Raw genomic sequence first — 27,092 nt, forward strand, 5'->3', positions numbered from 1 at the left:
ATTGGAATTTATGTGTTCGTGTGTGTGTGTGTGTGTGTGTGTGTGTGTGTGTGTGTGTGTGTGTGTGTGTGGGTGGGTGGGTGTATGTGTGTAAGTGGGTGTGATAGTGCGTGACTACCAGGAAAGTTGCTTTGCAATTTGTGATGTGAAAACACGTCTGGAGGAGAAGAAAGGGTCAATGTTTTGGAACGATTTATTATAGGTACGTGCGATTCTACTCAGAATTTAATAGAATAGAATTTTGGCCATAATTGGTACGATGACAGGGAATATGGAATAGTGTGGTGTGACGAGTTCGGCGCGTGGGAGCGCGGAGCCCTAACTGCGACAGCAATCCAACGCAGTCTAGATGCCCGTTGAGAACATCGTGGAGGAACATTTTACCATTTATTTAAATTTTGGAAGGATCACGTGCAGTTTTTCCTCTTATATTACAAGTGTTCGATTGAAAACTAAGCTTTGGTGTATACCTGGATCACCTGCACGTACAAGAAGGCGTTTCATATACGCCCGCCCATCAGATAGGTACACAAAGTCATGATGCGTATGGAATACAGCATGTGTGGTCCTATTCTAGCTGTCACGTGGTATCACAAATTTGGTCGGACTGCAAAAACTGCCAGGCTACGGTGAGGCCGACCAAGCCATACGTCAACAGGTTTATTTTAGGTATTATAATCCGTTTGTTTCATTCTATTTTTCGATGAGGTAAATTGTAGCTCTCACGTGGTACCACAAAATTGGTCGGACACAGGAACCTGCCAACACAGGATTTGGCCAACCACTTTTTTATTACTGTCCTCAAAGGCAGCTTTCGTACCATACAAGTTTCACACGATTTTTCGATAAAATTTTTTTGATGATTTTTTTATAAATTTGGCCGGACTGCAAAAACTGCCAGGTTAAGGTGAGGCCGACCAAGACATACGTCAACAGGCTTATTTAAGCTATTATAATCCGTTTGTTTCATTCTATTTTTCGATGAGGTAAATTGTAGCTCTCACGTGGTACCACAAAATTGGTCGGACACAGGAACCTGCAAACACAGGATTTGGCCGACCATTTTTTTTTTTACTGTCCTCAAAGGCAGCTATCGTACCATACAAGTTTCATACGATTTTTCGATAAAAAAATTTTGATGATTTTTTCATAAATTTGGTCGGACTGCAAAAACTGCCAGGTTAAGGTGAGGCCGACCAAGACATACGTCAACAGGCTTATTTTAGCTATTATAATCCGTTTGTTTCATTCTATTTTTCGATGAGGTAAATTGTAGCTCTCACGTGGTACCACAAAATTGGTCGGACACAGGAACTGCAAACACAGGATTTGGCCGACCATTTTTTTTTTACTGTCCTCAAAGGCAGCTATCGTACCATACAAGTTTCATACGATTTATCGATAAAAAAATTTTGATGATTTTTTTATAAATCTGGTCGGATTGCAAAAACTGCCAGGTTAAGGTGAGGCCGACCAAGACATACGTCAACAGGCTTATGTAAGCTATTATAATCCGTTTGTTTCATTCTATTTTTCGATGAGGTAAATTGTAGCTCTCACGTGGTACCACAAAATTGGTCGGACACAGGAACCTGCAAACACAGGATTTGGCCGACCATTTTTTTATTACTGTCCTCAAAGGCAGCTATCGTACCATACAAGTTTCACACGATATTTCGATAAAATTTTTTTGATGATTTTTTTATAAATTTGGCCGGACTGCAAAATCTGCCAGGTTAAGGTGAGGCCGACCAAGACATACGTCAACAGGCTTATTTAAGCTATTATAATCCGTTTGTTTCATTCTATTTTTCGATGAGGTAAATTGTAGCTCTCACGTGGTACCACAAAATTGGTCGGACACAGGAACCTGCAAACACAGGATTTGGCCGACCATTTTTTTTACTGTCCTCAAAGGCAGCTATCGTACCATACAAGTTTCATACGATTTATCGATAAAAAATTTTTGATGATTTTTTTTATAAATCTGGTCGGACTGCAAAAACTGCCAGGTTAAGGTGAGGCCGACCAAGACATACGTCAACAGGCTTATTTTAGCTATTATAATCCGTTTGTTTCATTCTATTTTTCGATGAGGTAAATTGTAGCTCTCACGTGACCCAATAAATCTGGTCGGACTGCAAAAACTGCCAGGCTAAGGTGAGGCCGACCACTTTTTTTTTACTGTCCTCAAGGTCAGGTATCCTACCATACAAGTTTCATTCTATTTTTCGATGAGGTTTTTTTTGATGAATTTTTGTCCAACGTTTTTGCCATTTGTACAAAATCTGCCAGGTTAAGCCTAGGCCGACCAAGTGCGTTGGAATCTACTCAATGTCAGGTACCTCTACAGGGTAGGTATATTCTATTTTTTGATGAGGTTTGTTTCATGCAGCCGGCTCCCGGACTAGTAATACAAATAATAAAACTGGCCACGTGCGAGTCGAACTCGCACACGAAGGGTTCCGTACCATTACGCAAAAAAACTACAAAACAATCACGTTTGGTGACAGACAGACACACAGACAGCGGAGTCTTAGTAATAGGGTCCCGGGTTTTACCCTTTGGGTACGGAACCCTAATAAACCAGAAGTTAGCGCTCACATAAATGTTAATTAATTATTACGTCATAAATATTTTAACTTGCGTACTGTGAAAGTAAATAAGATATCAATATCACCTTTAACCTATTTAAGATATGGATATGACGTATTTCGGGCGTGTGGCTAACTAACCTATGCCCGAAGTCACATAGCAACTAGTGATATCGCAAGTAGCATAAATATAAGCAAAAACCGGGCAAGTGCGAGTCGGACTCGCGCACGAAGGGTTCCGTACCATAATGCGAAAAAAAGGCAAAAATAACGGTCACCCATCCAAGTACTGACCCCGCCCAACGTTGCTTAACTTCTGTAAAAAATCACGTTTGTTGAAAGGGAGCCCCACTTAAATTTTTATTTTATTGTTTTTAGTATTTGTTGTTATAGCGGCAATAGAAATATGTACATCGTCTGTGAAAATTTCAATTGTCTAGCTATCACGGTTCGTGAGATACAGCCTGGTGATAGACAGACGGACAGACGGACGGACGGACAGCGAAGTCTTAGTAATAGGGTCCCGTTTTACCCTTTGGGTACGGAACCCTAAAAAGAAATGTTTCTTTTTGTATGTACAACCGAATTGATAACCTCCTCCTTTTGAGATTTGGAAGTCGGTTAAAAATAGCTACCTACACTACAATACAAATGGGTGCTAATCTAATAGATATGCTGACTGTAGGTACAGTCAGCATACTCTACTGATATAAGTAGGTATTTCGTCGGGTGACAAGCAAAAGTCACTAAGTACTATCAAAAAATCAAAGTAACAATGCACTTTATTACACTTGTAACACGGTTTATTGTCCAATAATTTCAATGGTGTTAGTTAGTGACTTTTGCTTGTCACCCGACGATTTATATCAGTAGGGAAGGGACCACTGCCTGTTTACCTTACCTGCTGTATCTCATGGTCCGGTACTGTGACGATCTCCGCTTGTGCGCGGAACTGGTACATTTCGTCGCCATCTTGTTCATAGTACACGACCGCGTGCTGCAAATATAGACTTATGACCAAAACCGGCTTGAAAAACCTGCAAGGAATTACTTAAAAAGGGAGAAAAATATAAAAAAAACCGGACAAGTGCGAGTCGGACTCGCCCACCGAGGGTTCCGTACTTTTTAGTATTTGTTGTTATAGCGGCAACCGAAATACATCATCTGTGAAAATTTCCTCCTGGTGACAGACGGACGGACAGCGGAGTCTTAGTAATAGGGTCCCGTTTTACCTTTTGGGTACGGAACGCTAAAAACTGTTTACAATAGGTCGTCTAATGGGAACAGTTGGAGAATCGTAAACTTTAACATCAATTACCTCTAATTCTAACTTAAGTACTTACGTTAATACCATCAATGTGGACGGTGGGAAACTCAATCATGAGGTACATGTAGTCAGATCCTCGCTTTTCCTTTTCATTAATCATCTCGATCTCGCGGAACGTGAGCCGGTCCAGCCAGTCCACCTGGAAGTAGACAACTATTACAAAATCATGCTCCTCCATTAGGAAGTAAAAGTGTAAGTGTGTGTATGTTCTCAGCTCGTGCCACACAATAACAATATAGAAAGTCAGTTGAATTTGTGCAATAACGGCACAGTTAATTACAAGTTTAAACATCCCACACAACGTACCTTCGGCATATGTCCATTCCTGTGTTTCTTAGCCAACTTGGCCAACCTCTGCATCTGCTCTTTCCCCCGGTCCGGGGCCTTGCCTGGCGTCTTCTCTCCCCCCTCCACTCCCGGCCACACGCGGAGGTCGAACATCCCCTTTTTCAATGAGAAAGAAAACTTCTTCAAGCTCACTCTGAAGGATAGGTAGTATTTCTTACGGAGGATACTAAACGATTGACCCATTACTGCTTTTAAAAAGGTTGTTGTAGTATTTAGTTGAAGATACAGGATTTTAAAACACGGTTATTTTACTCAGCGTTTATGAGCTAATGTGCTAAAGTTCGAAAATGTCTGAAATATGCTAAAAAACTAGATATATTTGACACTAAACGACACAATCAGCTGAAACAGCACTGTTCCTAAACCCGCTTTCAATGCGTCGGTAGTAAAATCAAAACGATTTAACTTTAGTAAGTGCTAGGTAACTTTGAAAGTTTTTTGCCAATTTTTACGATGCCAGGGCACTAACATATCACTGTATGAACGAGAACACACTCTCAGTACTACTTCGATTTTTAAACAACACATAAGGAACAATATTTTTTTTTAAGTTTTTAAGAAGCTATTAGGCGTTTTTTCACTTATGTTAAAGACTTTTTTCAGGAGTTTAAATGTGTGAAAGTTTAAAAAGCATTTTAAAAGACGTGTTCTATCCTGGGACTTGAGAAAATAACTGGGGGAGTGGCAGATTCCTACTGTTTACTTAAACTGAGTTATCGATCATAAATCAGCGACTTATTGAACCGTCGGTCGTGCACTCGGCTATCTCTAGTTCATAAAAATTGAATGAATGAATGAATGATTGTTTATTTGCGGAATATGGGTTACAATAAGTTGTTACAATATTAGTTATATAGTCCATCATACTCTACTTAATTAAGCATGCAAATATAAAATCTAGATTTCGTGGCTGGAAGTCACACAAAATAAAGATGCCTTATTACTAAAATAAATGTAAATGCTTACATTAAACTACAACTAGCTCCTATTACTAAACTTAGCATTTAAAAACTCGCTTATAGAGTAAATACATAATTCACATAGCCACATATGCAATTTTTTCTTGAATTGCGTTAAAGGAAGATTTTTGACATCGCTAGGAATTTTATTAAATATTTTAACACACATAAAATAAGGCGTGCGAGTTGTTTGTTTCAGGCGTGCTTTAGGTACATTCAATAGGTTTTTTTGCCTTGACATCCGATTGTTGTATGTTATAACATCAACATTTTCATTAAAGTATTGCTTGTTTGTATGGACAAATACGGCAATCTCATAAATATATAGAGAGGGTAGAGACAAAAGCTTGTAGCGCTTAAAGACCGGTTTACACGAGTCAAGAGGCTTTAGTGAAAATATTGCTCTTACACATTTCTTCTGTTTGACAAATGCTTTTGTCATATCAGTGGAGTTTCCCCATATGATCAAACCATAACGAAGAATAGACATGATGTACCCATGGTATGCTACAAGTGCCGCCTCTCGCGATACAGTTTCACGTAGTCTTCGTAGTGGGAAAATGAATTTATTTAATTTCTTACAAACCTGTTCCACATGAGTTTTAAAATCGCCTAATTCATCTAAATGGATTCCCAAGAATTTGACACTTTTTTCTTGATCAACAGGGTCCCCCTTAAAATTAATGTCTAGTATTTTAGCCTTCCCTCTACGAGAAAGAAATTGTATGTGTTTAGTTTTAGTTATATTTGTTCTGGAACACACGTGGATTGGACTTTTGTATTTCTTTATTTGTGCTACTTATGTACTTAATGGTAGGGCTGAGCTGTAGGCTACTACTGGGGTCCACAGGTGGTGGATAGAGGAACGGCCATCAGATATGATGGTTAGCTGCGAATATATAGAATAAGCAGTCCCCAACCAAACAGCGGTAGGATTAACAGGATGTAGTGAGAAAGTCGGTGGGAGGACTTTGTCATTAAAAAACTACAATGTCCAAAGACAGTTCTACGACATGGCGAGTCAATGCCGCCATTAAATATGCATTCCCCTGATGTCAGGCAGCAGTGGCATCAGTACTGGCGAGGGGCCGAGGATAGAATATCTAGTAGGGCCCTTGACTGGACATTAGGAGGCGGACACCAATTCGGCTACTAAACTGCGGTGTAGAAGGCAAGGGGGAAACCACTACACTGCAAATCCCTAATTTGGAGCAAATGTAAATGGAAAATAATGAGTTAATGGTTCTTGACAACGGGCTTCCACGAAGTAACATGCCGTGGCGGTCCGAGTCCGGCAGGGTCAGGGGCAAGGCTGACTCGGTCGTCATCCTGCGAAATCCTTGTAAAATCGGTACGTGGAATATGAGGACGATGCTGCCTACAGGTAAATTAGAAGAGACGAAGCTGGAAATGAAAAGACTAGGTATAGAAATATTAGGTTTATGCGAGACTAGATGGGGGAATAGTGCTGATTATTGGAGTGATGAATACAGAGTAATATGTACAGGAGACAAACAGGGTTCTAATGGTACCGCAATAATCTTGAACAAAAAATGGGGGCAACAAGTGGAGAACACGATACATTATAGTGACAGAATTACAGCTGTTAAGATAAAATCACAACTCAATGATATTGTTATTATACAGGTTTATATGCCAACCGGCAGTCATCCAGATGATGAAATTGAAAAAATATATGATAACATAGACACAATAATGGATGCAGTGCAAGATAAAGACAATTTAATAGTTATGGGAGATTTTAATGCGGTGGTAGGAGAAGGAATAGAGGATAATATTGTAGGAAAATTTGGATTAGGCAAAAGAAATAAAAGGGGAGACCGGTTAGTGCAATTTTGTAAGGAAAATAATTTATTTATTAGTAATACAATATTCCAACAACCGAAACGTAGATTATATACATGGAAAATGCCAGGAGACATTGGCAGATATCAGATAGATTACATATTATGTAAAAACAAATATCGATCTCAAGTGCAATTGTGTAAAACACTACCAGGAGCAGATTTAAATACCGATCATAACCTATTGATTGCGACATACAACTTAGAAGTAAAGAAGAATAGACGAAAAAGAAAACCCAAGATTGTAGATCTCACCAAACTTAAAGATAAGAATAGTGATACCAAAGTGCAATTTAGTAATAAAATAGGTAGTAAATTAGAGGATTATAAAAACAATATATATAATAATGAACATCATACTAATGTAGAATTAAGATGGAATAATATTCGTGACATAATAATAAATACAGCAGAGGAATGCTTAGAAAAAGAAAAGATTTCACCTAGGAAAGAATGGCTTACTAAGGAAATAATGGACTTAATGATAGAGAGAAGAAAATATAAAAATAAGTCAGATAGTGAAAGTGTATGTTATTATAAGAAGCTTACAAATAGAATTACTACGATGTGCAGAGATGCAAAAGAGAGGGAAATAGTAAATAACTGTGATAAGATAGAACATTTCATGAAAAAGGGTAATATGAACCAAGCCTATAGTATTATACGACAATTAGAAAGAAACTACAAAACAAAGAGTAATGCTATACTAGATGAAACGGGTAATATATTACTAGATAATAAAGAAGTAGCAGAACGCTGGAAAAGGTATATAGAAGAATTATACAAAGGCGAAGGGTTAAATGACGACGACATTGAAAGAGAAGAAGAAGTAGACTTGAATGTTTTGGGCCCGTGTATAATCAGGAGAGAATTTGATAACGCACTGAATAGTTTACAAACCGGGAAAGCTGCAGGAAATGATAAGATTTATATAGAGTTCATAAAAGACGCTAATTGTGATCTGCTTAAAGACGAAATTTATAAAATCACTACCCAAATGTACGATACTGGAACAATTCCTACAGATTACCTTACTTCCAAAATAATAACTTTGCCAAAAAAGAGAAATACGCAAAAATGTGAAGAACATAGAACCTTAAGCCTAATATCACAGGCCAGTAAAATATTATTAAAAATTATTCAAAACCGAATAAGATCCAAAACAGAGGAATATTTAAGCGCCGATCAATACGGATTTCGTCAAAATAGAGGGACAAGGGAAGCAATATTTGCCTTAAGAATGGTTATAGATAGAAGAATAGACTTAAATCAGAACACATATATAGCATTCATAGATTTGGAAAAAGCTTTCGACAAAGTCAATTGGAAAATTATGTTTAGAATTTTAAAAGAAGCTGGATTAGACTATAAAGACCGTAAAATAATTTTTGAACTCTATAAAAATCAAGAAGGCACTATAGAAATAGGAGAGGAGACAAGGAAAGCAAACATTCAGCAAGGGGTAAGGCAAGGTTGTCCACTTTCGCCACTTATTTTTAATATTTTTATAGAGTGTGCTATCAGGAAACTTGTAGAGTCTGGAAAAGGAGGAGTTAAATTTAACGGAAAAAACGTACAGTATATTCGCTTTGCTGACGACATCGCTGCACTGGCATCTACATCAAAGCAGCTTGAAGAATTACTCAATGAAATGAACACAGTTTTTGACGAGTTTGGCCTAAAAATTAACATAAACAAAACTAAGATACTTATGACTTCAAAACAGAATTCAAATAATACCTCAAATAGACAGCAAAGACAAAACCCGATAATTTTAAACAATAGCAACATAGAACAGGTCAAATCATTTAAATATTTAGGCAGTTTAATTACTAGTGATTCCAGATGTACACAGGATATTACTACCAGAATAGCGATGGCTAAAAAAGCTTTCAACACCAAAAAGTGCCTATTTAAAGCTGGAATATCAAGCAATATACGCAAAAGGCTCATAAAAGTGTACATCTGGAGCATAGCACTGTACGGAAGCGAAACGTGGATAATGAGGCAACGTGATAGGGAAAGGCTGGAGGCTTTTGAGATGTGGTGCTGGCGTCGATTGGCAAAGGTCAGCTGGACGGAGAAGAAAACAAACGAAGAGGTTTTACGCATGGTAGGAGAGAAGAGGAGTTTGTTGAGAACCATAGAAAACAGAAGAGGAAAGATGCTTGGTCACCTGCTACGACACGACGAATTTATCAAAAATATCATTGAAGGGAAAGTTGAGGCAACAAGACGGAGGGGGAGACCAAGGAGAACGTACATAGATCAAGTAAAGGAAAAGCTCAACGTCGTGTCGTATCAGGCTGTCAAGGAGAAGGCAGAGGACCGACATACATGGAAATCGCTCCACCGACAAGAGTCTAACTCTTAAATGAATGATGATGATGATGATGATGTACTTCAATTATTATGACCCAAGGGTCTCTCTACTCACGACCTTTGCTTCCTTATCAGGTCGGATTACCTATATGGAATTTGGCTATTTTTATTTTCCGTGGGTCGTTTCTGGCCTGTTATCCATTAGTTTTGAGACATCTCTTTACCACCCAGCCTGCTGTGGAATACGCCAATAAAATTTCAACAATAGGTATGTGTGCTTAGTTTAAAACTTTAAACATATCATTGACAAGGACAGTCTAATTGAACAGTCTAGGCATAGACACATGCGGTCACATCTACCGTAACGTCCTGACCTACGTCGATGAAATCTATACCCGCGGTTACCTTAAAACGAAGTATTTAACTATAATCTTGCATTACAGGTTGAGAATGTGGATTCTTTTATAGTTCGTTTTTTTTTAGCATTAGAAAGAACTTGCAAGAAGGTAAGCGATCTTGACACGTCTTTTAATTGAAAAACGCTTTTAAAAATCAAAAACTATTACTTATGAAAGCAGAAGAATATAAATGATCGTATTAGATTCATAATTGTTACATATTTGCCGTAACTTATTTTTAAAATGTGTTTTTCAATTAAAAGACACATCATGATTGTTTACCTTATTTCTAATGCTAAAAAAAACGAGGTATAGATGGGATCAATTGAATGTGCCTACTAAAAAACTACGTTAGAGAATAAATTAGTCACAAAGTGACAACAACAAACTTGTACAAATGAAAAACAAATAATATGAAACTAATAAATAGTACAAAGGTCAATATTCATATTGAGATAATAACATTATCCATTATGTCAATTACCATAACAGTAAAGATTAAATGACTTCGCAATAATGCAGTATTAATGATTCTAGTAGCTTTATCAGGTTGAGAGCACTTTAGAATGTAATTACTTAATGTACTTATCCATAGTAGTCATCATCATCATCATCATCTCAGCCATAAGACGTCCACTGCTGAACATAGGCCTCCCCCTTTCCCCCCCCCCCCCCCCCTTACCCCTTTTTTTGGTCTGTTACCTCTTCACACTTAAACCACGGAACGGATTTAGTTTAAACTTGGCATAGAGATAGCTTGAGTCCTGGGGAAGGACATAGGATAGTTTTCATGACGGAAATCATCCCTAAAGAGAGTGTAAAGGGGGGTGGAATTATTATTATTATTATTATATGTAAATGCACAGGCAGCTTAAAGCTGATACGTGCACATCAATGTCCACTTGTGTTTTGTAGTCTACGAAAATGTTCATCGAGTTTGTTTTTAAAAGAGTTTATCGAAGGTGCACTGATCACTGGCTCGGGAATTGAGAGAGTTAATAAATTGCCTGATAATTGATGTAGGCAATTAAGCTTATCAAATTGAATGATTGCTATTAGGCACTGGTCCCACCGCGAGCTAGTGAGCTATGAGCTATCGGCTATAAACACGAACAAAAGATAAGCACTCCCGTGTAAATAAAAGAGGCACGGCGATATTTATAGTTACTCGCCCAGCGGTGAGCTACACTTTATCCAGGTGCCATACTTTAGCTTCTGTCTGATCCTCGACAGAAACATCGTCTCTAGTAATAGTAGAAAGACACTAAGCATGAAATAGACCTTGTCTCATTTCAATAAGGTACAGAATTGTTCACATAATTAACTAAATATTTACTTGATACTTGTTCACACATCCTCTGGGAACTCAGCAAATTAGTTATCTCAATGTCTAAGGTTATAAAAATCTCCCTGTATGTTAAATTGAGTCGTTTTTGCGTCAACAACAAATCATGTAATATAAGGCACCTGTACCGAATAAGATTAACCCTTTCTTAAGATTGCTAACTTCTGAAATTTCATACTTTTATAAGAGTAAATGGATTCGAATTCTGCATCCATGTCTGCTAGTACCATAGACAAAAATACCTGCTGCCTTATTGTGAAACCTACCTGTCTCAACATGCCATGTTTTCCAAAGAAGGATATGGTTGTCCCGCCCACAACCATGAGCTTGCCAGGGCCCGCGCAGTCATATATGGTCATGGCCAGCATGGCGTTTCGGGGAAGGTCACTGTAGTATACAGGCAGAGTCACCCATTCATTCCAACTGTAAAATAGAGAAGTATCAATCAATAAATATTAATTATTCTCTCATAATTTTATTACACAAATAGAATACAGTAAGCAGTAGAGAATACAGTAAGCTCAATAAGGCTAGGCTAGGCTTGTGTTGTGAGTACTAGATGACAATATAATTATAACATAGATACATCAGTGGCGGATTTGCAGTGTTGGCTGCCTTAAGCCCCAGGCCCTGTAGTAACTACAAGCGAGTGTGTACTGTTTCTTCCGAAAATCGTTTTTTCCGGATTTATATTTTTCCCATTCGCAATTTTTACCATTTTATTTTTTCTCGATAGCTTATATGCGATATGCGAATGGTTAAAAAACCTATTAGAAAATTAAGCTATTGGAAAATTAAAATAATGGGAAAATATGCGAATGGTTAAATATGATATCGGAAAAGGAAGCTATCGAGAAAAATTAAAATGGGAAAAATTGCGAATGGCAAAAATATAAATCCGGAAAAAACGATTTTCGGAAGAAACAGTACACACTCCTACAGGGCTGGAGTATCACATATGGAGTATAACAAATATCTGTGATGGACAGACAAATAAAGCCCTTAGGGGGTCATCCATTAATTACGTCACACCAATTTCTAGGTTTTTTGACCCCTCCCCCCCTTGTCACACTTGGTCACATTTGGCAAACCCCTCCTCCCCTAGTGTGACGTCACATTTTTTCTACGAAATCGCCAAATCGAATTAAGTAAGTACCTAAGTATTATTAATATTTTATCAAAATATTTTTGACGATATAAATATTAGTAATTTTATAACCCAAAACTGCTTAGGAAAGAAAATTAAACGATTAAAAACTATTTTCGTTTTAAAAACTTGTCATTTAAATGTATAGCGAACTAAATAATTTAAATAAATTTTCGGTTACTGATGAAGTTAAAGTGACGTCACAATGTTTGTGTCTCCCCTCTCCCTCATGTCACAATATGTCACATTTTCTTGACCCCCTCCCTCCCCCTAAACGTGTGACGTAATTAATGGATGACCCCTTAACAGGATGTGAACCTGGGACCTCCTACTTCGTAGGCATGGTCACTACCTCACTACCACCTAGGCTCAGGTGTTATGTTTAACTTTTAGTTATAGATGAAATAAAAGACCGGCCAAGTTTGGTTACGGTTCAAAACTAATGTGTATGTGTCTCAAGTTTCAAATGATATTGATATCCTAGGACAAAGGATACAATTGTCATGGGCAATAATACAGTAGCATGATCTGTGGCTATTACTTGTACAGTCAAGGAATTTAAATTCCGACCCATTTCGTACTTTGTCACAGTGACAACCGTATGAGGTCTCTAGCGGCTTTCATATTGATTGTCACTGTGACAAAGTACGAAATGGGTCGGAATTTAAATTCCTTGACTGTACATTTATACTCATACACATCACCAAGGTTTTTTTATCAAAAATCCACACTTAAATAAGGTCATTCATTTGGGAGAGATGATGACACAGACAAACTAATATACATGTTAATCTTTGAAGGTATCGTCTTGGGTCGTCCCATTCGTTTTTCATCAAGTTCTTAAATAAGTCCTATTCTGCTTTCGTCACTCATTCTATATTCGTTCCAATCGTCGGTGGCTTTCAATGTAGAATGAGTGACGAAAGCAGAATAGGACTAATTTAAGAACTTGACGAAAAACGAATGGGACGACCCAAGACGATACCTCTTTGAAAACCCCTCTTTTGAAATTTGATAGGAAATTAAAAGATAGGGGACAATCAGACTGAATGTCTATCACATCTGAATCTACCTATTTAAAACAATACAAAATGTAAACATGCCCATACATAGGTACTTGTGAAATAAAATTATTAAAACGGATTATATCACATATTGAATTTATACTACATCCCGACGTTTCGAACCCTTTACAGTTTAAAAAGATTTAATAGTTTTATTTCATTGAGTAACTATCGCAGTAACTGAAGACAATATTAACCTCGTGCCGCCCACCATACAAAATTATAGCCAAGGAAATTAGAATCTTATTGTATATTTAATTGGGTTGAATTTCATTTGTTCGAAAATTTTACAAGACAAATGAAATGCTGCCTAATTTGTTTTTCATTAAGGTTGACATTCCATCGAAACTGATTGTACATCCTAATGTACATTGGGCGGCACGAGGTTAAAGATACTTGTGTAAAAAATCAACGTACTTCCATCGATTAGTGAAGGCCTTGTACGACGTAGTGACTGGCAGCGCCAAGGGAACACCATCGCTCAACACTTGGCAACTCACGTACAGATCGGAGCACCCTTCTTGATACAAGCCAGAAAACTTCAACATGGGATCCGAGAGCAACTTATCATACTCTGGCTTCGCACGTTTACCCTCTAAAGTTCCTCTAAAACAGAAAGGTATGAATAGTTTCTGTAGCTTGACAAAAAAACAAAGGTATGTTGTGTTTAAGGGAAAGTTGATAACACACATTTTTATCTCCAATTTGTGATCTAATGATGAACTGTACACGTAGTAAAACTTATCATCTATGTCGTTCATAGTGAAAATATAATGTTACGAAGATTTTTATACAATTTAAAGCGAAGTGTTACAACTTCTTCGTATTTAGAATGAAATGCAATCTAAATAAAATTAATGACAGCTGACAGCTGCAGCTTGTTTTGACACTGACATTTCTAAATGGTACAGATAAGCTATCTATGCTACTATAAAAACCGCTGTCAAGGTTTTGCGACTAACTTATTAGCGCTGTGAACTTTAGAGCTCAAATAGCTTTTGTTTGGTAACTGTTTAAGACAGTGAAATAAAGGTCTTGAAATAGCATTATAACGTGTTTACTAACAACTCGATTGATCTGAAACGTCAGCGACATTTGACAAATGTCAAAAGTATAAAAGAAAAGGTTATGTTTTGCTTGCAATCTTCCACTTCTTCCAGTTAAATAAAGTGATAAATATCATTCAAGAAAGTAATTATACTATTTTCATTATGTTTCACCTTTACTAATTGTTTTTGGGTTATTATAGTCAGTGAAAACAGCTGCTATCGTCAGATTGTGTTGTTTATTCTGTACAAAATAACTTTTCTTTTCAGGATCATGACGAAACTACTAGAATGGATATCGGTGCTCTCAGCAGTGCTAGCAGTCTGGTATTCCCTCGTCGGTGGTTACGTAAAGCACCCAGTGATAGAAGCCAATATGAATCTAATATTGATATCGCCTATAATCTTTGTGATTCTGTTCGGCTTATACGCGGTAACGGTCATCTTGTATCGAGTTTTTACGTTCAATAATTGCGAAGAAGCGGCGAAAGAGTTGCAAGAAGAGATTGCGGAGGCTAAAAAGGACTTGGCAAGCAAGGGCCTCAGTTGGTGATGCCATACATTCCATAGACTAAGATACATGTAAGGATAATTTGTAAATTTTATATTATATATTTAATATTTAATGAAGTTGACTACAGACTTTTAATATGACTGTGGTCTTCTCCTGCAACTCATGTTGGGTAAGTTATGCCAAAGCTCTTTTAGGGTTGGGTAAGGGTAAAAACGGGACCTTATAACTAAGACTCCATTGTCCATCTGTCTGTCACCGGGCTGTATCTCGAGGATAATCAGGTTTCCGTAATGTTTTCACTGATAAGCAGTAATTAGTTGCTATATTATTTTTGTAGAATTATCTGTCTGTGGCCATGAGTAAGCCCATTCATAATAAAAAAAAAAAAAATGTAAAGTCAACAAAAATTAGAAATGATAAGAAATATACCGGGTGTGGCCTGTAACACGAGCAAATAATTAAAACATAGATTGTACTCCTCAAACGGTGACACTTTTGTTCAACAACTTTTAAAAATTATGAAGTATTAAGACTCCCTATTTTTCATACAAAATAAATATTATCTTCAATGGACGTCATCGCCACGCCATATCATTGTGATTGACGTTGCTGGTCACGCCTTAAACATAACAAAATTCGCAATACATTGCATTTTAGAATAAACTTTAAAGTGTATTAAAAATCAAACCACAAGTTATTTTTAAAAGTCGCCGAACAAATGTTGGTCAGTACGAGGAGTACAGCCTACAGTTTAATTTTTTGCTCATATTACAGGCCACACCCGGTATATATTTTTCTCTTAATTTATTAATCTCACAATTTAACACTTTCGCAACCGGCCAATAAACGGCGCACTACCCCAGAAACCGGTCGTCTATATCTGCGTACAAAAGAACCCGTTGTCTGGCATCTGAGCAAACATTATGAGTGCCTACCAGGCGGGTTCTCGGTAGTCAAAGTGTTAAAGTTCATCCATTCAAGGTGAAACAAATAAAACAATGATATATTTTATTAAGATTTATTTTAAGCTAGTTAAAAGATAATTTATTTTCATAGAATATTTACATTTGGATTACTTACAATGTATCTATTAAATACATTTTCAATGCCTTCAACTCAAACACAACAGGCATTTCATAATATTAGATTAGCAAACAATTCTATAAAATTATTCAAAACAAACTTGTTTTTAGTTGACATAAATTGGTCCTTTTTGGCTTGAAGCAACTCATTTATTTAACCTTAATAAAAAATATATATATATTTAGATGGCAACACTTTAACATACTTTGCCAAGCATTATCTGTTACTTATCTTCTGGGGTGTCGAAAGGTGTGCACCGCTTTCTAGCCAATGGCTGATAACAGTGATAACAGCCACTGTACCAACTCACGTCTTATGCATATTTCACTTCCACCCACATGGAGCATAGACCTCTAATGACTCCATTCTGGCCGGCAATAATCATTATTATCATGAGGTAATTTAATAAAGTGTTACTATCTAAATACACTTAGTAAAGAAGTTAATCATTTAAGAAAATAACTTTTACATAAAGCTCAAATAACCATCAAAATGAGCAACATTTTGCCACAATTTGGACCTTGAATATTCAATTAAATTTAAAATTGCACCTTAACCCTATTTACAACAAACTTTAAAGCTGTTTTTTTCTTATCAATACAATATGCAAAGTATACAACCGGCAAAATATCACATACCTTATTGTGTATTATCATTGGAAGTGCAAGGGGGAAACTATAACGTCGAGGCTATAGGCTTGATTCTCTTGATAGGAAAATGTTGGCTTATTCCGAAAATAATACATTATTCCATATTGTTGAGTTTTTGGAATTATTTAAAATTCTAAACTTTTAGGATCACCCGAATACTAGACTAAAAAAAGTTACAATTGGGTAAGACTTAAAAAGCAGTTATTATATTAGATAACACAGGAGACAATAAGTATACAGTTAAAAAAATGTAACAATTACAAATTTTGTGTTAGAATTACAATTTGCTCTTGAAAATCATATTTTTAAAGGTAAGGTTTGTAAAGAAATTTTGGTAACTCCAGAGACATTTTTAGTAACGCCAGAGACGTGAAAAGTGTCGGTCTAAAAGTTGAATCAAGAATAATTTCAAGTTGAAGTAAAAAGTTGACTCGCCCTTTTCAGCAAGAAGAAGAATTTAAACCCTTTGACAAAGAATGAAGGATGTAGAAGCGCCTAACTATGTCTAGCGCATCTACTACAGGGGTCTCCACGTCTAAAGCTCTTGGGCAATACGATACTAAAGTATTTACACAGTACCAACTTAAACAGATTCAATACTCAGAGTCACCCATATTCTTTTGCTTAGAGTCTAATACTCTGTTTTAGCTGATGGCAGTTTCATAGTCTTCGAACTAAGACTGAAAACCTTTCGTTCCTCTTCTCATCTCATCAAGAATTGAATCACAAATAAGCAAACTAACGTTATTTTAAATAACTCTCAAGAAAAACAAGTGGCTGACTTTTCTCGTGCGCGATTAGAATCAGCTTGCGTGTGTAATGGAGACCCCTGCTCTAATTCATCACACTTATGGTCCAATTCAAATTATATATGGTGTTCCCTCAATCACCTCGTTTATAATCTATGCGTGGATCAACTTTTTTGTGTTGTGTTTTTTTCCCGTTGTCCAAGAGACAACAATGGTACAGTTAGAAAAAATGTTCTGTAACGATTTTCTACTAACATACTTAGTAGATAGCCTATTGTTGCTTGTATTTAAAATGATTGGTAAATTTAAATACTGATTTTATATCAGGGTTTTAAGAGTAGTACAGGAAAAGTAACCTTGGCAACGAGTGACACTAAAAAGTTGATTCACCCTGATACCTCTATCTACTTTAGATAGTTACATTACAGAGCTACTGGGACGATATATCTAGACTAGACATTCAGGTTTTGAACAGCCATATAATTATTATGTAGTCTAGGTTTTCTAATTTAAACCACAATTGATTAATTAGAAAATACCTAAAGTCTATCGACGTTGGTTGAGAAATCATCTTCATACGTGGCTTTCCATCAGAGAAGGGTTCTTATGCACATGGAACATGAGGACCCTTCAGGCATAGAACGCCACATATTTTCTTCCGTCAGTGACCATAATTTTGAGGGTAGATTTGATTGCTGTTTTCTAGTAGAGAATGAAATATATATATACACAGTATCAATGAATCATCGGTGAATGCCTCCATATACAAATAATATGCTAAATCATGATTTTTTCCAAACCTAGCAATTATATTACAGCCCTCTAATCCACATGTAACCTTTCAAGTTATGCAATTTAAACATAATAATAGAAATATCAGCAATAGGACATTGAAGTGAAGTGTTATGATTCATTATTATTGTCAAAGTTGTATACAAAAAGCAGAGAAATCTTTAATAACAATAATAACTTCAGCCTATATACGTCCCACTGCTGGACACAGGCCTCCTCTCTAAGCGCGAGAGGGCTTAGGCTATAAAAAAAAATAGAAATTTTTATCGAAATAAAAAAGGAGTTTTGTTTTGCATTAAGATGAACCTCGCAAAACATTTATTGTAAGGAGTTAAATATAAGAGCAGCGGATTTTATACACAACATTTCAATATGCTAGCGTGCATTGTATCTATCTATGCATAAGTGACTTTTGACTGAAAAGGTCTGAAGTAGGTAAACAATTTGTTTAAATTAGTTAGTATATAGCGGATGATATGATGTAGATTTAAAGCTACAATTGAGGTATCTAACTACTTAGTGAAGGATTTAGAAGTGAGAATTATTTAATATTTATCTATTAACTAAAATTCTTTTATTTTGTACCGTTATAATTTATTCATGATATACCTATATTGCTATGTGTATATTTTTACCCGTTCATTCTATATCAATATATTAAGTTGCTACATTTTATTATTTTCATAGTTTCTTTATTAAAACATCCAAAATAATATCAATGTAGCATTTTTCGGACGTATCGATCCATGAAATGATTGGTTCAGACACTTTGCTCGGTAACACAGGAGACAAAACTAAAGAAGCTATAAGACAGATTTCGTTGTCTTTCATTAATAGTAATTATTGTCAGTAACATTGAAATAAATAACAATAAATAAAAATATCCAAATATCTCCAACATCTCGAGAGACTCTCGCTAGGTGGTTGGATCAAGGGACAGATGCAGAAGGCGGTGATCTTGGACACGGCGCGGATAGTACGTCGGTTCCTCTCTCTGCAGCCCTGACCACCGGTAGCTTGGGCCTTGCCCCGCTGCTGGCGGCACCCTAGGTTAGGTTTTTTATAATGTGTTTATATGTATTTTTTATTGTTTTGTAAGTGTTTTTATGTTTTACTTTTATATTCATATTATAAAAACCCTAGCCTAAGAGAAATGATGAATAAAGAAATAAAAATATTATGGTACTTAATAGTAAAATATGAAGTCGAAAGGTAACGCAGGAGACAGCCAAAGTGTAATGCATAATATATTGATCGGTCCAAATAAAAAGAACACTACATTTTTCCGTTGCCTCAAGAATTCAGATAAGTACGAGGCACGAATGAATTTCATAGTCGATGTACCTGAGGCGAAATCTGTTTTAACAATTTGATACGGTTATGATTTTATTTTGATACATTGAGTCATGTCGACATGCATCTCACGCGCACCACTAAGCGCGAGCGAGATGCCTTATAAGACGAGTTCTGATTGCTTTCGTGAGGACCAATCAGCGTTAGCGACTTATGCTGATTGGTGTAGCGGCGCATGGTGACTGAGGTTCGTAACAAAATAAGATGAAAATACGTTTCTTTGTGACGTTCCACGAGTTCCTTATGGCGGTTGGCACACTTGGCACTTACGCTATTATTAACGACGCTCCAATACTAATGCGGTGCTACGTGACGTAAGCGCCAACCGTCATAAGGTACCTTTTCCCGTGGAACGTCACATTTATTTATAGTACAGTCGAAGTGGAATGTGCTAAATGTCAAGGCCAAGGACTATTATAATACGAAGTTTTTATATGTAAAAGCGGCGCGCCCCGCTCACGCGCCCCCGTAAAACGCGCCTGTGTGACGGAGCGTTTAGCGTTTGCGTCAATCCGGTAGTTCTGATTTTTTGCAGACTTGTTTATGATGTTGGCCCGATGAATAATCCAAGTTTGAGACCTCGAGAGAAAATTTCGTTTTATTTTACATTTAGGCGATTTTTGATAGTATCTTCTCTTTTTGCAGCAACCAAATGGGTTGCTGCAAAAACACAATTTACAAAGAAATTTCAAACAGAACGAAAACTGAAATTACAATCTAAGTGATTAACAGTTAAACACGAAAAGTAGATATAGTTGCTGTACGCTGTGTGCATTGCAGCAAAACCATAACAAATTGGAAAATCAGAATCGGCCTCCGGGCATCTCTCCAGGCGGCCCGTACTCATGAATAAAATATAACGGTCAACTTTTATAAGTTTCCGTCTATCTAGGTATATTTCGTGTTGCTAACTAAGGAGTTGAGAAATATTGTGTTTTTATTTTAAGGTAAACTATGTTTACTATCAAGTGCGCGGTTTTATGCGGTAAACGCAATGTGTTTGCCGCACATTTATTTTACACCAGTACACTACCACCAGTTTTGACATTGACATATTCACTCATAGTACAGTCATTATATCCAAAAAACCGACCCTACCCGTGAATAATTAGTTCTTGGATTTTTTTTTCGTAGGTCCCTCGGGGGGGTCACTTGGAGTGTAAATTCAAAAAGTAGGCTGAATCAGGCTCCTGCGTATATTCGAAAAATGGTTTTTTTCCAAAAAAATGGTTTTTCTTCAATAACTCGGCCATTTTTGATTTTACAGTTACAGTAAGGATAAAAATTGTAGGAAATTTGATTCTCTACAAGTTAGTCCAGTCATTATATCCAAAAACCGACCCTTCCCGTGAATAATCAGTTCTTGGATTTTTTTTCGTAGGTCTCTCGGGGGGGTCACTGGGAGTGTAAATTCAAAAATTAGACTGAATCAGGCTCCTGTGTATATTCGATAAACGGTTTTTCTTGAATAACTCGGCCATTTTTGATTTTACAGTAAAACCGTGAGGACAAAAATTGTTCAGAATTTGATTCTCTACAACTTTGTTTCTCTTCATTTATGCTGTAAAGCGTGGAACATAGGTGATAATGATAATATTTTGATTTTTCAGGTTTAATTTCTAAAATATCGATTTTGGGGGAAAGAAGGTGGGAACCAAAATTGTTAAGAATTTAATTCTCTACAAGTTTAGTCCTCTTCATTTATGTCGTAAAGTTGAAAATAAACGAGATGTTGAAAATATTTTGAATTTGTCGCTTTTTTCAAATTTTATTTCCAAACTATCGATCCTAGAAGAAAAATTGTGAGGACCAAACTTGTAGAGAATCAAATTTTCTAAAACTTTTGTCCTCACGGTTTTACTGTAAAATCGAAAAACACCGAGTTATTCAAGAAAAACCGTTTTTCGAATATACACAGGACCCTGATTCAGTCTACTTTTTGAATTTACACTCCCAGTGATTCCCCCGTGGGACGTACAAAAAAAAATCCAAGAACTGATTATTCACGGGAAGGGTCGGTTTTTTGGATATAATGACTGGACTAACTTGTAGAGAATCAAATTTCCTACAATTTTTGTCCTTACGGTTTTACTGTAAAATCAAAAATAGCCGAGTTATTGAAGAAAAACCGTTTTTTTTGAAAAAAAAACCATTTTTCGAATATACGCAGGAGCCTGATTCAGCCTACTTTTTGAATTTACACTCCCAGTGACCCCCCCGAGGGACCTACGAAAAAAAAATCCAAGAACTAATTATTCACGGATCAAAATCTATAATGACTGTACTATCACTTCTATTAACTACTAACTTACTTTCTATGCATCTCGCTCGTACTCGCATATTATGGCTCCTGTACACGATGGGCCAACGTCGGCCACTCCAAGGGACGCAGCCATGCGGTAGAATGAGATAGCGATATCACTTGCTCCCTCTAACGCATAAATGCGTCCCTTGGAGTGGCCGGCGTTGTCCCATCGTGTAGAGGAGTCATGAGGTCATGACGTTTCACGGCAAAAGGTACTTTATGGCGGCCGGCGCTTATGTCGCATAGCGCCGCAATCATATTGGAGCGGCGTTAATAAATAGCGTAAGCGCCAACCGCCATAAGGTTGCCTTTACCCGTGGGACGTCACATATTTCCTACATTCCGCTGACGCTTGCGTTCAAGTTCAACGCTGCGTTTATCTCATAAAAACAACCGCGCGCTTCAAAGTGTTTTTTTTTCTAACTTAATAATATTTTTACATAAACACAGAGCTTTCAAATGACACAAAACAGGAGCTTTTTCATACACTGAAATAGATGGTCATATACTAAAGAAAAAGTGGCAAAGCTCTCCAGGAGGCCTACCGCGAACACCGTCTTTCTCTTCTACTCCCATTAAGGCGTAATTAGAGAGACAGAGAAAGATACCCGCAATTTGCAAACTTCGATTTTCGCGGTTATATCCCAGGACCTCTATAGGTCACCCCGTCACGGCGGTACCCGACCCACAATTTCTCGAGTACTTATATGCAATCTTAGTAAGTAAGTAGAAATTTAATTTTTTTGTTGCTTAGCTTATTTTCGCATGTCATTTGGTAAGCCCAAAGTGTTTATGAAAGTCAGTGTTTGTCAACTTTTTTCATGGTTCGTACCTCTTGGCATATTATTGAACATATTTCTCAAACCCGAAACAGGTTGAAAAACACTGATTATGTTTTTTTATTATTCTACACATTCTATCAGACACATCACATTTAAACGTCAAAACGAAAATCAAATAAGATACACAGAACTAGGTACTTGGTATTTACTTAAAATTGGTCCGAAACTTTGCTCACAATATTTAAACATTAAAGTTCAGACTAAGGAGTAAATATAAATACATAATTTGTGACGTCCCACGGGTAAAGGTACCTTATGGCGGTTGGTGCTTACGCTATTATTAACGCCGCTCCAATATAATTATTGCGGCGCTATGCGACGTAAGCGCCAGTCGCCATAAGGTACCTTTTGCCGTGGGACGTCACAATTTTATTTATAGTACAGTCGAAGTGGAAAGTGCTAAATGTCAAGGCCTAGGACTATTATAATACGAAGTTTTTATATGTAAAAGCGGTGCGCCCCGCTCACGCGCCCCCGTAAAACGCGCCTGTGTGACGGAGCCTTTAGCGTTTGCGTCAAATCTGGTAGTTCTGATTTTTTGCAGACTTGTTTATGATGTTGGCCCGATGAATAATCCAAGTTTGAGACCTCGAGAGAAAATTTTGTTTTATTATACATTTGGGCGATTATAACCCTAAAGGACTAGTATTTGATAGTACCTTCTCAAGACGTTTTTAAAGTAGACTAAATTTGCCAGACTACCCCGTTACGACCAGTTTACGGGATTATTTAGCCAGATATTGCGTGTAAGTGCTATTGGCCTAGCGGTAAGAGCGTGCGACTTTCAATCCGAAGGTCGCGTGTTCAAACCCCGGGTCGCACCAATGAGTTTTTCGGAACTTATACATATGTGACGTTCCACGGCAAAAGGTACCTTATGGCGGCCGGCGCTTACGTCGCAGAGCGCCGCAATAATATTGGAGCGGCGTTAATAATAGCGTAAGCGCCAACCGCCATAAGGTACCTTTAGCCGTGGGACGTCACATATAAGTATGTACTAAATATCATTTGATATTCGGTGAAGGAAACATCGTGAGGAAACCGGACTAATAAGGCCTAGTTTACCCTGGGTTGGAAGGAAAGATGGCAGTAGCTTTCGTAAAAACTAGTGCCTACGCCAATTATTGGGATTAGTTGCCAAGCGGACCCCAGGAGCCGTGGCATAATGCCGGGATAACGCGAGGAAAATGATGAATGCGTGTAAACCTACCTGTATGTACGTATACTGTACAGTCACCTGCAATAATATGATGCACATCGAAGGCCGCAAAAATATCTGACACGATCTTATTTGTAGAGCTATAACAGCGTGTCACATATTTTTGCGGCCTTCGAAGAGTAACATATTATTGCAGGTGACTGTACATTAAGCTACATTAAAAGCCCGAGCATCTTGCATCGTCACCCTTCGCCATCGCCTGTCAGGGCTTAGCACTAGAGATGTACCGGATATTCGGTTACTATCCGGTATCCGACCTATCCGGCCATGATTTGAATAATCGGCCGGATACCGGATAGTGACCTACTATCCGGCCGGATACCGGATAGTAACATTGGTTTCGGAGTAATTAACTAATTGGATTTAAGAATTCAAGACTGTTCTTGATCATAATCGTACTTGTTTACTATTTTAAGACAATTTAAACATTCCACTGACTTACACGCGCTCATTTCGAATAAAAATGTGTCCGCGCGAACGTTCACTAGTAAACAGGTCAAACCTGCAGAATGCGCACCTGAAAAACCGAAATGTAGGTATAGTTCCGCTGGCTGAATATTCGGCGGGCGGATACCAGATATTCGGCCGATGGCCAGGCCGAATATCCGGTATCCGGTATCCGGCCAAACAACTATCCGTTGCATCTCTACTTAGCACTGAATTCGGCGTTTATTTATAACCAACACGTGTATCTCAAATCGATATGGTTGAGTAGGTACTGTGTGTACTGTAGGTAGGTACGACTACGACCGAAATGTCTTGCCGTACAGTCGCCATCAGATATATCGGAGCAGCCAAGGTGTGCACAAATATCTGAACACGCCTCTATTGTCAAGGCGTTAGAGTGCGCGTTCAGATATTGTGAACACCTTGGCCGCTCCGATATATCTGATGGCGACTGTACGGCAAGACATTTCGGTCGTAGTCGTACCTACCTACAGTACACAGTACCTACTCAACCATATCGAAACCTATATTCGAAAATTTAATTAAATATTTAGGCACTAAACACAAATAGCGGACTGATCACCCAGCAGTGACTAAGAAACTTCGCATGCTATTAACCCGTGGAGCGCCCTAGTATCACACATGTGATACTATACTAACCCAATTAGGGTCGTAGCGACTCAGTATCACATGTCAGTACAACCATGCGTTGAGGTTTGGTTGTCATATGACTAAATACCTACTGTCAGGCTGACATGGAAATCATATGAATTAAACCTATTTTCCACTTCGATTGTACCTAAACTAAAGAGAAATATTTGGCATGTTGGATCAGTTTTGTGGAGCCGTTTATCAACAGTTTACGGTGCTTTTGTGGGCCCATAAACTGATAGTTAAAAGTTTATTGCGATTTCCTTGGTTTACACCGCAACTGTCGAAAGAATAAGACCCATTCGAATTTAATCGCATTTCGATATCAGTGATCTCATTTTGATACGCGCGTCCATTTTGCTTGAGTTGTAACCAAAACGTGTTTGCTATCGTTCAGTGAAATATTTTCTCAAATAAATGTGTTTCATGAGTTCTTTCATGTTAAATTGTACTTTAGTACCTACCATAGACAATTCTCTTTGACTGTACCTACATAGGTTTATAGCGTGGAAAATATTTATGGTCCCCCTGGAGGGAATGAGCCTTAAAAGCTTAGCTCATTGTACTTAGAGGAAACATTCTTTTATTTTTAAAAAGAAACAAAATTGCAATCAAGGATTTTTTTAATTCGCTTGCCTCGCTCGGGAATCGAATGCAGTTTTGTTTCTATTTTCAAATAATAAATGTTTCCTTTAAGTAAAATGAACTAAGTTAAGGTTTTGAGGCACTTTCCTTCCAGGGCCCATTAATTTTTTCCAATCTGTATAATTCCAATTTCCATTTTCCTTTCGACAGTTGAAACATTATTCACTTGTATAATCCGCGGCTCAGAGCTGAGGGATTTCCTTTTCAATTCAAATTGTTCAAAGCAATCTCGCTACAACCCACTTTTAGTGTACGTTACATTGTAGTTATTTTATAGGCTAGATTGCGGTGAAATCCATTGGGATCTGATATTTTATAGCCATCGTATGTTTTAGATAAATAAACGAAGACACGCCGAAATACCGTAAAACCACCAACCCAAAGTCCATAATAAACTGAAATATCTTTATATAAATATATATAGTCTTATCTTTAGGTATTTAAATAAAGTAAACAAAGTCTACCCTCAAATGGCTCCTTAAGCTAGTTAGATGAAACCATTACACGATCAAATAACGTAGGTTAAAGTCAGGTCGTTCAGTGACAGATCCAGGCGGTTTTGTAATTGGTTGGTTAACCAATAAATGTTATAATTACCCGATAATGTAAAAATTATTTGTTTACTTTTATTTAAACACCTAAAGATACAGAGATATATGTAGTTCGTTTTTTTTAGCATTAGAAAGAACTTGCAACCCAGCAAACATTTTAAGTATTTTTTCCTAGGCTCGAAGATGAAATTACCAATTTAAGTGAAAATGACGTCCTAAGTCACCAATTATTTTACGTATTGTACACTTTTACTTCCAAGTCAAAATATAGGGATAATAAAACGTAAATTTCACTTCATAAATACACCATGAAGTCAGGGACTTAGGGGTTGAAAATAAGGCAAAATATTAGGTAAAATTAACCTTAAACACTGACCAATAGGTCAAATCTACTAATAAGGTGTTTTAGGTGTATTTGCGACGTAATTATTACTTATACCGGGACTATGAAGTCACGGACTTAATGGTTGAAAATAAGTCGTATTACTAGGTAAAATTAACTTCGTACCCTGACCAATAGGTCAAATATACTAATAAGGCCTTTTAGGTGTATATGCGACGTAATTATTTCTTATACGGAGACCATGAAGTCAGGGACTTAATGGTTGAAAATCTGTCGAAATATTAGGTAATATTAACTTCGAACCCTGACCAATAGGTCAAATGTACTAATAAGGCATTTTAGGTGTATATGCGACGTAATTATTTCTTATACGGGGACCATGAAGTCAGGGACTTAATGGTTGAAAATAAGTCGAAATATTAGGTAAAATTAACTGCAAAGTCTGACCAATAGGTCAAATGTACTAATAAGACATTTTAGGTGTATTTGCGACGTCATTATTTCTTATGCGGCGACCTTTAGGTCGTTGATTT

The 27,092-nt window shown here is 37.2% G+C and overlaps 1 protein-coding gene across 2 annotated transcripts in view; it reads right to left on the reverse strand.

The window, feature by feature from the left end:
- The window catches only part of LOC134669408 (phosphatidylinositol 3-kinase catalytic subunit type 3), a 46,745-nt gene extending 32,526 nt beyond the window's left edge, over nt 1-14,219 (reverse strand). For both annotated transcript variants that reach the window (XM_063526941.1, XM_063526940.1), the window contains exons 1-6: nt 14,060-14,219; nt 13,787-13,975; nt 11,425-11,581; nt 4,228-4,365; nt 3,938-4,060; nt 3,496-3,591 (exon numbers count right to left, since the gene is read on the reverse strand). In XM_063526941.1, the coding sequence (XP_063383011.1) occupies nt 3,496-3,591; nt 3,938-4,060; nt 4,228-4,365; nt 11,425-11,581; nt 13,787-13,975; nt 14,060-14,130 (774 nt within the window). In that variant the 5' untranslated portion in view covers nt 14,131-14,219. The remainder of the gene's footprint in view (nt 1-3,495; nt 3,592-3,937; nt 4,061-4,227; nt 4,366-11,424; nt 11,582-13,786; nt 13,976-14,059) is intronic.
- Between the last annotated feature and the right edge of the window lie 12,873 nt (nt 14,220-27,092).

This window comes from Cydia fagiglandana, chromosome 12 (genome assembly GCF_963556715.1).
Source record: "Cydia fagiglandana chromosome 12, ilCydFagi1.1, whole genome shotgun sequence".
Lineage (NCBI taxonomy): Eukaryota > Metazoa > Arthropoda > Insecta > Lepidoptera > Tortricidae > Cydia > Cydia fagiglandana.